This window comes from Oenanthe melanoleuca, chromosome 25 (genome assembly GCF_029582105.1).
Source record: "Oenanthe melanoleuca isolate GR-GAL-2019-014 chromosome 25, OMel1.0, whole genome shotgun sequence".
Taxonomy (NCBI): Eukaryota; Metazoa; Chordata; class Aves; order Passeriformes; family Muscicapidae; genus Oenanthe; species Oenanthe melanoleuca.
Genome location: NC_079358.1, coordinates 2,304,285 through 2,316,786, shown reverse-complemented (window position 1 = coordinate 2,316,786; position 12,502 = coordinate 2,304,285). Strand labels below are relative to the sequence as shown.

Genomic DNA, 12,502 nt, shown 5'->3' with positions numbered 1-12,502 from the left:
CCCCCCGCGCGAACCGAAAGTGGACGCGCCCCTCGCTCAGCCGCGCGCGCGGGCCCTTCTTTTTTCTGATTGGCCGCGGCGCCGCTGGTCTGCCCGGATACGGCGGAAGCCGCGGCTCTGATTGGCTGAGCGCCGCCCCCGCCCGTCCCGCGCTCGGCGGGGGGTGAGCGGCCGGATGCGGCGGGGCGGGAGCGGCTGAAATCTGCCTGGCAACAGCGACCTGATTGGTCGGGGCCGGCGGCGCGAGGGGGGACGGGTGCGGGGCGAGTGTGCAAGGGAGGGTCACGTGGGTGAGTGTGCACGGGAGGGTCACGTGGGTGAGTGTGCAAGTGGCGTGTCACGTGTCTGTGTCACGTGGGTGAGCGTGCAAGGGATGCTCACGTGGGTGAGTGTGTAAGGGTTGTGTCACGTGTCTCGCGTGGGTGAGTGTGCAAGACATGGTCACGTGGACGAGTGTGTAAGGGCTGTGTCACGTGTCTGTGTCACGTGGGTGAGTGTGCAAAGGGGTCTGACATGTGTCTGTGTCACGTGGGTGAGTGTGTAAAGGATGGTCACGTGATGGGGTCACCTGGGTGAGTGTGCAAAGGTGATGATGATCCCAAAGGAATTTTTTTTCCTGCCTAAAAAAAAAATTTGAATCATCCTGGAGAGATCACCAGAGAGCCCGAAATCCATGGATCACATCCCAAAAGAAATAAAATAAAATAAAAACATTGAACAGCGGGGAAATTCTGGAAAAATTCCTGGAAACCTATATTATAAAAAAACCCATGGAACAGCGGGAAAATTCTGCAAAATTTGGATCCAAAAATCCCACAAAAACCAGGGGATTTTTCCCTGCCCGGGATTTTTTTTTTTTCCCGGGAATGAGGCTCAGGAAGCTGCGGCTGATGCAGGAACAACTTTATTGATTGTGGGGAAAGCAGAGCCGGGACAGGGACAGGGACAGGGACAGGGACAGGGATTGGGGATTGTGGGAATGTCCCGGGATCGGGATTGTGGGAATGTCCCGGGATTGGGGATTGTGGGAATGTCCCGGGATTGGGGATTGTGGGAATGTCCCGGGATTGGTGGATTGTGGGAATGTCCCGGGATTGTGGGAATGTCCCGGGATTCCCCAGGAGCAGCCGCGGCTCCCGGCGCTGCTTTGCCCGGAGCGGGAACCCCAAACCCAGGAATACACTGAGAGGATCCCAAAATATGGGAATCGACCCACGGGATCCCAGACGGATCACCCAGGGGGATCCCAAACCCGGGAATTCCCCCACGGGATCCCAAACCCATCTCACAGGAGACCCCAAATGTGGGATTCATCCAGGAGACCCCGAATCTGGGAATCACCCAAAGCCCAAAATCCCGCAAGGGATCTCAAATCCTGGAATGATCCAGGGGCACCTCAAATCTGGGAATCGCCCAGGGGACCCCAAATCCGGGAATTTCCCCGCGGGATCCCAAACCCATCTCACAGGAGACCCCAAATGTGGGAATCACCTGAGAGGATTCCAAATCTGGGCATCAACAGAGGGGACCCCAAATGTGGGAATTACCCAAAGCCCAAAATCCCTCAGGGGATCTCAAAGCCTGGAATGACCCAGGACACCCCAAATCCACGATCCCTCCCTATCCCATCACCCAGGGGACCCCAAATCCGGGATCCCCCCAACCCCATCACCCAGGACACCCCAAACCCGCGATCCCCCCATCCCAGCCCCCAGCGCACCCCAAAGGCAGAATCCCCCCATCCCAGCCCCCAGCGCACCCCAAAGGCAGAATCCCCCCATCCCAGCCCCCAGCGCACCCCAAACCCGCGCTGCCCCCGCTCGCAGCCCCGGTGGCGGCCCCGGGCCCGCAGCAGCTGCGGGGGCTCCGCGGCGCTGCCGCCCCTCGCCCGCTCAGTTCAGCGCTTCGCTCTTGCAGTCGCCGCCGGGGAAGCGCACGGCGTGCGCCAGGCACGGCCCGTGCGGCTCCTTGCCGAAATCCACCAGGAAGTTTTTGTTGACGGCCAGCCCGCCCTTGTCCGTGTCCACGTCCAGCTGCAGCAGCACCGAGCCCTCCCTGCGCGGCCACAGCGGCGGCTCGTGGGACTGCGAGCCCCGGGAGCGCCCGGAGCGCAGCGCGGAGCGGGGACACGGGGGGATCGGGGGGATTGGGGGGATCGGGGGGATCGGCGGGACACGGGGGGACACGGGGGGATCGGGGGGATCGGGGGGACACGGGGGGATCGGGGGGATCGGGGGGATTGGGGGGGATCGGGGGGACTCGGGGGGATCGGCGGGACACGGGGGGACACGGGGGGACACGGGAGGATTTGGGGGACACGGGGGGATCGGGGGGACACGGGGGGACACGGGGGGATCGGGAGAGATCGGGGGGAACAGGGGGATCGGGGGAATTGGGGAGGATTGGGGGGATCGAGGGGCACGGGGGATTGGGGGAATCGGGGGAGATCGGGGAAATTGGGGGGCACGGGGGGAACGGAGGGATTGGGGGGGATTGGGGTGGATTGGAAGGATTGGGGGGGATCGGGGGAATTGGGGGAAATTGGGGGGAACAGGGGGATTGGGGCGGATAGGAGGGGATCGGGAGGGATTGGGGGCAGCGAGGGGATTGGGGGGATCGGGGGATCGGGGGAATTGGGGTGGCGAGTTCCCTCGGGATGGGGCAAGTCCCGGGGATGGGAGGGTCAAGGTGAGCTCGGGATAAGATTTTCCCCCAGATTTCCCCTGGATTGGGTCAGGATGCGCCAGGATGGGATCAGGGGCAGTTCTGGTCCTGAATTCCCCACGGATTGGGTCAGGACGGGCTCAGGGAACCTTTTGGATCCCAAATTCCGCTTGGATGGGGTCAGACTGTGACAGGATGGACTCGGGATCAGTTTCCCCCAAATTTCCCCCTGGGCTGGTTCAGGACGGGCTCAGGGTCAGTTTTTCCCCCCGGGCTGGTTCAGGACGGGCTCAGGGTCAGTTTTTCCCCCCGGGCTGGTTCAGGATGGGCTAAGGGTCAGTTTAACCCCCTGGGCTGGTTCAGGACGGGCTCAGGGTCAGTTTAACCCCCCGGGCTGGTTCAGGACGGGCTCAGGGTCAGTTTAACCCCCTGGGCTGGTTCAGGACGGGCTCAGGGTCAGTTTTTCCCCCCGGGCTGGTTCAGGACGGGCTCAGGGTCAGTTTAACCCCCTGGGCTGGTTCAGGACGGGCTCAGGGTCAGTTTTTCCCCCCGGGCTGGTTTAGGACGGGCTCAGGGTCAGTTTTTCCCCCCGGGCTGGTTCAGGACGGGCTCAGGGTCAGTTTAACCCCCCGGGCTGGTTCAGGACGGGCTCAGGGTCAGTTTCCCCGGGCAATTCTCACTTGATCAGGCTGGGGTAGAACTGCCGGTCCCAGGTGCTGTAGAAGGAGTTGGTCACGTAGAGCCGCTTCCCGTCCAGGCTCAGCTGCAGCGAGGCGGGGCCGCCGAACACGCGCTTGCACTGGGACACGGAGCTGGGCTTACTGGGAGCACTGGGACAGGGCTGGGCACGGGGACACGGGACTGGGGGCACTGGGACACGGGAACTGGGGGCACTGGGACAGGGCTGGGGCACGGGGACACGGGACTGGGGGCACTGGGACAGGGAACTGGGCTTACTGGGAGCACTGGGACAGGGGGACAAGGGACTGGGAGCATTGGGACATGGAACTGGGAGCACTGGGACACGGGACTGGGCTTACTGGGAGCACTGGGGTAGGGCTGGGACACGGGACTGGGGGCACTGGGACATGGAGCTGGGCTTACTGGGAGCACTGGGACAGGGCTGAGGCACACTCAGGTGAGCACACACTCAGGTGAGCACACACTCACACTCCAGTTCACACTCAGGTGAGCACACACTCACACTCAGGTGAGCACACACACACTCAGGTGAGTACACACACACTCAGGTGAGTACACACACACACACTCAGGTGAGCACACACTCACACTCAGGTGAGCACACACTCACACACTCAGGTGAGCACACACTCACACTCAGGTGAGCACACACTCAGGTGAGCACACGCTCACACTCAGGTGAGCACACACACACACACTCAGGTGAGTACACACACACACACTCAGGTGAGCACACACTCACACTCAGGTGAGCACACACTCACACACTCAGGTGAGCACACACTCACACTCAGGTGAGCACACACTCAGGTGAGCACACACACTCACACTCAGGTGAGTACACACACACACACTCAGGTGAGCACACACTCACACACTCAGGTGAGCACACACTCACACTCAGGTGAGCACACACACTCACACTCAGGTGAGCACACGCTCACACTCAGGTGAGTACACACACACACACTCAGGTGAGCACACACTCACACACTCAGGTGAGCACACACTCACACTCAGGTGAGCACACACACTCACACTCAGGTGAGCACACACTCACACTCAGGTGAGCACACACTCAGGTGAGCACACACTCACACTCAGGTGAGCACGCACTCAGGTGAGCACACACACTCACACTCAGGTGAGCACACACTCACACTCAGGTGAGCACACACACTCACACTCAGGTGAGCACACACTCACACTCAGGTGAGCACACACTCAGGTGAGCACACACTCACACTCAGGTGAGCACGCACTCAGGTGAGCACACACACTCACACTCAGGTGAGCACACACTCACACTCAGGTGAGCACACACTCAGGTGAGCACACACACTCAGGTGAGCACCACACACACAGGTGAGCACACACACAGGTGAGCACACACAGGTGAGCACACACTCAGGTGAGCACACACACACTCAGGTGAGCACACACAGGTGAGCACACACAGGTGAGAACTCACACACACTCAGGTGAGCACACACACACACTCAGGTGAGCACACACACACACTCAGGTGAGCACACACACTCAGGTGAGCACACACTCACGCTCAGGTGAGCACACACTCACGCTCAGGTGAGCACACAGGTGAGCACACACTCACACTCAGGTGAGCACACACACTCAGGTGAGCACACACTCACGCTCAGGTGAGCACACACTCAGGTGAGCACACACACACACTCAGGTGAGCACACTCAGGTGAGCACACACTCTCACACTCAGGTGAGCACACACTCAGGTGAGCACACACTCACGCTCAGGTGAGCACACACACACACTCAGGTGCCCCCACCCTCCCCCCAGCTCCCCTCACCTTGACCACCAGCGGCTCGGGCTGCCCCTTGAGCTCCTCGTCCCTGCAGACGGTGACGGGGCCCCCCCGCAGGATGCTGCCCCCCACGAACACCTGCAAGGCACGGGGGGCTCGCGGCGATCCCGGCACCGGCCCCGCCCGCCCCGCCCGCCCCCGGCCCGGGGCCGCCCCTCACCTGCCCCACCAGGCGCGGCTTGCAGCCCGCCAGCAGCTCGTACTGCCGGATGTCCCCGTGCAGCCAGTTGCACACGAACAGGAACCGGTCGTCAGCGCTGATGATGAGGTCGGCGATGAAGGCTGCGGGCACGGAGCGGGTCAGGGCCGGAGGGGGAGCGGGGTTTGGGGGAGCGGGGTTTGGGGTGGGGGACAGGGACCGGGTGAGCCGGGCTTTGGGATGAGCTCGGCTTGGGGGTAAGGCAGGGTTTGGGGTAAGGCGGGATTGGAGGGCTTTGAGGACAGCCAAGATTTGGGGACAGCCAGGATTTGGGGTAAAGGCAGGTTTGGGGTAAAGGCAGGATTTGGGGCCAGTCAGGATTCGGTATCAGCCAAATTTCGGTTTAGTGAAGGTTTGGAAACAGACAAAATTTGGGGTGAGCCGGGCTTTGGGGACAATCAGGAATGATTTGGGGTCAGGAAGGATTTGGGGCCGCCCCTGGGGCGCACGGACCTGCACGGACCCGCACGGACCAGCACGGACCCGCACGGACACGCACGAACCCGCACGGACCGGCACGGACACGCACGGACCGGCACGGACACGCACGGACCAGCACGGACCAGCACGGACCAGCACGGACCCGCACGAACCAGCACGGACACGCACGGACACGCACGAACCCGCACGGACCGGCACGGACACGCACGGACCGGCACGGACACGCACGGACCCGCACGGACACGCACGAACCCGCAGGGACCGGCACGGACACGCACGGACCGGCACGGACACGCACGGACACGCACGAACCCGCACGGACCGGCACGGACACGCACGGACCGGCACGGACACGCACGGACCCGCACGGACACGCACGGACCCGCACGGACACGCACGGACCCGCACGAACCCGCACGGACCAGCACGAACCCGCACGGACCCGCACGAACCGGCACGAACCCGCACGCACCTGGCATCTTGGGCATGATCCAGCCCGACACGTCCTTGGCCGGGATCCGGATCACCTCCTCCACGGCCCAGTTCTCTCTCTGCACAGGGACAGCGAGCGGGGTCAGCCGGGCCGGCCCGAGCCGGGACCAGCCCGAACCGGGACCGACGGGACCAGCCCGGGCCGAACCGGGTCCGACGGGATCATCCTGATCCCAATCCCGATCCCGATCCTGACCCGGGCATATCGGAATCATCGCGATCCCGATCCGGGCCACAACGAGTTCATCCCAGACCCTGTCCCAGACCCGGTTCCGATCCAGGGCACAACGATCCCATCCCGGTTCCCGTCCCGCCCAACGGGTCCATCCCGCTCCCCCCAATTTCTAGATCCCATCCCCGTCCCTATTCAAGCCCCGATCCCGATCCCATTCCGGTTCGGAAACGAAGCCAAACGGGCTCATCCCAGTTCCGATCCCATGCCGGTCCCTATTCCAGCCCCGATCCGGGGCACAAAGGGCTCAGTCCGGTCCGATCCCATCCCAGTTCCGATCCTATCCCGGTTCCGATCCCATCCCGGACCCTGTTTAAGCCCCGATCCCAACGGGCTCATCACGGCCCCGATCCCATCCCGGTTCCGATGCCGAGGCCAGCGGGTCCATCCCGCTTCCCCAATCCCTGATCCGGACCCTCCTGTCCCCTCTCCCCAATCCCTGATCCGGACCCTCCCTGTCCCCAATCCCTGATCCGGACCCTCCCTGTCCCCTCTCCCCAATCCCTGATCCGGACCCTCCTGTCCCCTCTCCCAACCCCTGATCCGGACCCTCCCGGTCCCCTCTCCCATCCCTGATCCGGACCCTCCTGTCCCCCTCCCAGTCCCTGATCCGGACCCTCCCTGTCCCCTCTCCCCATCCCTGATCCGGACCCTCCCTGTCCCCTCTCCCCATCCCTGATCCGGACCCTCCCTGTCCCAATCCCTGATCCGGACCCTCCCTGTCCCCATCCCTGATCCGGACCCTCCTGTCCCCTGTCCCCATCCCTGATCCGGACCCTCCCGGTCCCTGTCCCCGCTCCCCGCCCCGCTGTGGCTCGCACTCGCCTCGCAGGGCTTGTAGAAGCGGAAGATGGCCCCGCTCAGCGCGCAGCCCACGTAGCCCTCGGCGGCGTCGGGCCGGTGCAGGAAGCGCACGGTGAGCGGCAGCGAGTCCTCGCCCAGGTCGAAGCACTGCGTGAGGCTGCGGCACGACAAGTTCCACACGTACAGGCGGCGGCCGAAGATCCCTGGGGACACGGGGGGACAGGTCGGGGACAGCGCCGGGGACAGAGAGCCCGCCCCGAGGGGCGCGGGGGGAAAGGGAAAGCGGTTTGGGGAGGGAATTGGGGGATGGCAGGAGATGGGGAGGGAGGAATGTGGGATTTGGGGAGTGGGAAATGAGAAATGTGGGGTTTGGGGAGGGCGGAATGGGAAATGTGGGATTTGGGAAGAACACACAGAAATTCAGGATTTAGGAGTGCACAGGGAAATGCGGGATTTGGGGACAACGGAGAAATTCAGGATTTGGGGAGAACACCGAGACAATCTGAATTTGGGGAGAACACGCAGAAAATTGGGATCTGGGGCACAAATCCCCTCTGGGTGTCCCCAGTCCCCTCGCGGGTGTCCCCTCACCCCCAGCCCCGCTGCCATCGCCCCCCGTGTCCCACCTTTGTTGAAGTCCTCGGGGCTGAAGCCCCTCCCGGCCACTTTGGGCACCAGCCCGGCCGAGCTGACCAGCACGTTCAGCCGCGCCTGGTACCAGAAGTCGAAGCCGCTCCTCGGGGTCTCGCACTCGCTCTCCCAGTTGCCCTTCAGCTCCAAGCTGGTCCCGTCCAGCACCACGAAGCCACCTGGGACACGCGGGGGACGCGGCGGTGACAAACCCGGGCTGGGCGGGACCGGCGGGGTGGGACTGGGGGCGGGGGAGGGAATGGGGGGGATGGGTGGGGATTAGTGGGAATTCTGGGCAGGGAAATGGGAATTAATTTGAATTAATGGGAATTCATGGGAATTCTGGCAGGGAAATGGGAATTAATGAGAAATAATGGGAATTAACGGGAATTCTGGCAGGGAAATGGGAATTAATGAGAAATAATGGGAATTAATGGGAATTCTCACAGGGAAATGGGAATTAATGAGAAATAATGGGAATTCATGGGAATTCTGGCAGGGAAATGGGAATTCATGAGAAATAATGGGAATTAATTGGAATTCTCACAGGGAAATGGGAATTCTGGCAGGGAAATGGGAATTCGTGGGAACTCATGGGAATTAACGGGAATTCTGGCAGGGAAATGTGAATTATTGGGAAATAATGGGAATTCATGGGAATTCTGGGCGGGGAAATGGGATTTAATGGGAATTCTGACAGGGAATGAGAATTAATGAGAATTCTCACATGGAAATGGGAATTCTGGCAGGGAAATGGGAATTGGTGGGAATTGCGGCAGGAGTTTCACCTTTGGCGTTGCCGGCAGGGTCGCCCGTGTTGGCGATCAGGATGTCCCCGTTGGGCAGGGCGTGGCTCACAGCCAGGTAACCCTTGTTGCACTTCCAGAACACATCCACGGGCTCGATCATCTGCAAAATCCAGCGCCAGCTTCAGCCTCCGCCTGCGGGGCCTCTCCCGGGATCACCGAATCCTTCCTCGGGTTCATCCTGCCCTGAATTCATCCTTTTTTCCTTGAATTAATCCTTCCTTGAATTTATCTTTTCTTCCTTCCTTGAACTAATCCTTCGTTCTTTGAATTATTCCTTCTGTGAACCAATCTCTTCTTGAGTTAATCCTTCCTTCCTTGAATTAATCCTTCCTTACTTCCTTGAATTAATCTTTCCTAGAATTAATTCTTCTCTCCCTGAATTGATCCTTCCTTCCTTGTATTAGTCCTTCCTTACTTCCTTGAATTAATCTTTCCTTGAATTAATTCGTCTATCCCTGAATTAATCCTTTCTTCCTTCCTTGAATTAATCCATTATTGAATTCATCCTTCCTTGAATTAATCCATCCTTCCTTCCTCTCTCCATTCCTCCATCCTCGTTCTCCCTTTCCCCTCCCATTCCCAATCCCCCATTTCCCATTCCCCTCCCATTCCCAATCCCCCATTTCCCATTCCCATTCCCACTCCTCATTCCTATTCCCATTCCCAATCCCCAATCCCCCATTCCTACTCCCCATTCCCATTCCCAGTCCCTACTCCTTATTCCCATCCTCAGTCTCCAATTCCCCGTTCCAAATCCCCCACTGCCATTCCCACTCCCAATCCCCCATTCCCATTCCCCCATTTCCATTCCAAATCCCCCATTCCCACTCCCCCATTCCCATTCAAAATCCCCCGTTCCCAATTCCCGTTCCCAATTGCCCATTCCCAATCCCCCATTCCCGTTCCCAATTCCCGTTCCCAATCCCCCGTTCCCCATCCCCGTCCCCACCTTGCAGATGCGCGGCGCCCGGCACTGCGATCCCACATCCACCACGTAGATGCGGGAGGAGATGAGCCCGGGCAGCACCAGTTTGCTCCTTTTGGCCGCGGCGCCGCTCTCGAAGCAGCCGCAGGCGGGCCCGGCCCAGCCCGCGCAGTGCAGCTCGTCCTTGAGGTTGGGCATGGGCAGCCGGTGGATGACCTGGGCACGGGCAAGGGCTGAGCCGGGCCGGGCCGGGCCGGGAGCGGGGCTGGGAGGGGCGGGAGAGACCCCGGGGTGGGAGGGGATGGGAGAGACCCCGGGGTGGGAGGGGATGGGAGAGACCTCGGGAATTGGGGAGGGGATGGGAGAGACCCTGGGGTGGGAGGGGATGGGAGAGACCCCGGGGATGGGGAGGGGATGGGGAGACCCCGGGGATGGGGAGGGGGTGGGAGAGACCCCGGGGGGTGGGGATGGGATGGGAGAGACCCCGGGAATTGGGGATCCTGGGAGGGGATGGGAGAAATCCCGGGGTTTGGAGAGGGGCTGGGATTTGGGGATCCCTGTCTGGGAACAACCCCGGGATTTGGGGAGCGCTGGGGAGGGGCTGGGAACAACCCCGGGATTTGGGGAGGGGCTGGGAGTGACCCCGGGATTTAGGGATCCTAGAGAGGGGCAGGGAACAACCCTATGATTTGGGGATCCCCCCTGGAGAGAGGTTGGGAGCGATTCTGGGATTTGGGGAGCCCTGGAGAGAGGCGGGATGCGATTCTGGGATTTGGGGAGCGATTCTGGGATTTGGGGAGCGATTCTGGGATTTGGGGAGCCCCGAGAGGATTTGCCAGCGCTCTCCATCCCCTCGGGAAGGGATCGGGACGGGAACTGAAGCCGAGCACGGACACAGAGCTGCCCCCGAGCCCCGCGGTGCCGCCAGGAGCGCAGGGGATGCCGAGAAGGTTTTTCCTTCTCTCCCCGGCCCCCGGAGCTCCAGGGCCGCCCCGGCAGCGCCCCCGGCCCGGCAGCCCCGCTCGTACCTGGCCGTAGTGGCAGGAGCGCGGGTTGAGGTCCACGGTGGCCAGGAAATCGGGCTGATCGATGCCCGTGTTCCTGTAGGTGCAGGTCACGTAGGCGACCTCCTCCCTCGGGGCTGGGGACACAAAACCCGCGCTCAGACCGGGGAGCCCCCACCCCAAAAAGATAATGGGCAGGAAAAGCTGCGGGCAGCTCTCTCAGAAATGAGCGGGATGGTTTTGGGGGTGCAGCGATTTCCTGCGGCTCCTCCCCGTGCAGATCTGGGGGGGCTGCAGAGCCGGGATCGACCCGGGGGAAAATCCGGGATCGATCCATGGGAATGTCCCGGCAGTTTTAGGATGGGGCTCAGCACAGACCCGGAGCTCACAGCCCCCAAAAACCCAAATTCCCCCCATTCCAGCCCAGCCATGGTGCCGCTCCTGTCCCGGGATCAACCCGGGGGAATCTCCCGGGAGTTCTGGAAGGGGCTGAGCACAGACACCGAGCTCAGGGCACCCCGAAAACCCCAAATCCCCCCGAGCCAGCCCAGCCCAGCCCAGCACTCGCCTTTCTGCGCCTCGGGGCACGCGGGGTACTCGTAGCACGGAGCTCTGCACCTGTCTGGGGGAGCAGAGGGGACCCCGTGAGCGCGGCCCTGGCCGGGACCCGCACCCAGCCCGGGGGTCCCTCCAGCCCAGGGACCCCCGGGGCCACCGCAGCCCCCGCTGGGCACCCGGGGCGAGCGCTCGGGGGGCGCTGGCACCGACAGGGACGGGGACAGGGATGGGACAGTGACAGCGAGCCTGGGGACAGCGCGGGGCCGAGCCCTGCTGGGGACACCTGAGACCGTCGGGGACCCTTCCAGAGCAGGGACGGGACAGAGCGGGGACAGGAGGGGACAGAGCCGGGATCAGGGATGGGGACAGAGCGGGGACAGGAGGGGACAGAGCCGGGATCAGGGATGGGGACAGAGCAGGGAAAGGAGGGGACAGAGCTGTCACCCAGAACAGGGAGCAGGGATGGGGACAGAATTGTCCCCCTGCCCAGGACAGGATGGCACAGCGCTGTCCCCCAGGCCCAGGACAGGATGGCACAGCGCTGTCCCCTGCCCAGGACAGGATGGCACAGCGCTGTCCCCAGGCCCAGGACAGGATGGCACAGCGCTGTCCCCTGCCCAGGACAGGATGGCACAGCGCTGCCCCCCTGCACAGGACAGGATGGCACAGCGCTGTCCCCGTGCACAGGACAGGATGGCACAGCGCTGTCCCCAGGCCCAGGACAGGATGGCACAGCGCTGTCCCCCAGGCCCAGGACAGGATGGCACAGCGCTGTCCCCAGGCCCAGGACAGGATGGCACAGCGCTGTCCCCGTGCCCAGGACAGGATGGCACAGCGCTGTCCCCCAGGCCATCCCGGGGCTGCAGCCGAGGCTGCGGGGCTCCCTCACCCATGGCGGCGGCTCTGGGGTCCCGGTGCTGGCGGCGGAGGAGCTGGAGCTGAGGGGCAGCTGCTGCTGTCTGCGGGCTGGAGCGGCTGTGCCGTGCCCGGGCTGCTCGCGGGGCCCTTTTATCCCGGGACAGGGCTGGGGGAGCGGGGCCCGGCCCAGGGAGGGGCTGCCCAGCCCAGGGAGGTGCCGCCCCCGAGCTGCGGCTTCTCGGCCGCCTCCCGCCGCCAATCGGGGCCCAAATCTGCTGCTGCTGCAGCTCCGAACCCTCAAACCCCGGCGGCCCGAGCTGCTCCCGGCCCCGCTGCCCGCG

At 62.8% G+C, this 12,502-nt stretch overlaps 1 protein-coding gene across 1 annotated transcript; it reads right to left on the bottom strand.

Moving 5' to 3' along the window:
- Positions 1-1,892: 1,892 nt before the first annotated feature.
- Positions 1,893-12,196, bottom strand: LOC130263230 (methanethiol oxidase-like). The gene is made up of 12 exons (XM_056510765.1): positions 12,193-12,196; positions 11,314-11,502; positions 10,770-10,882; positions 9,766-9,957; positions 8,796-8,916; positions 8,004-8,186; positions 7,399-7,580; positions 6,322-6,400; positions 5,370-5,491; positions 5,195-5,287; positions 3,345-3,463; positions 1,893-2,055 (listed from the first exon to the last, which is right to left on the bottom strand). Exons 1-12 carry the CDS (start codon positions 12,194-12,196, stop codon positions 1,893-1,895), a joined length of 1,560 nt encoding a protein of 519 aa, XP_056366740.1.
- Positions 12,197-12,502: the final 306 nt, after the last annotated feature.

Coding starts and splice junctions, on each gene's coding strand:
- LOC130263230 (XM_056510765.1), bottom strand. Junction 5,492..6,321: donor GATCATGCCCAAGATGCCAG/GTGCGTGCGGGT, acceptor CCGTGCCCGCAG/CCTTCATCGCCGACCTCATC. Junction 5,288..5,369: donor AGCCGCGCCTGGTGGGGCAG/GTGAGGGGCGGC, acceptor CGTGCCTTGCAG/GTGTTCGTGGGGGGCAGCAT.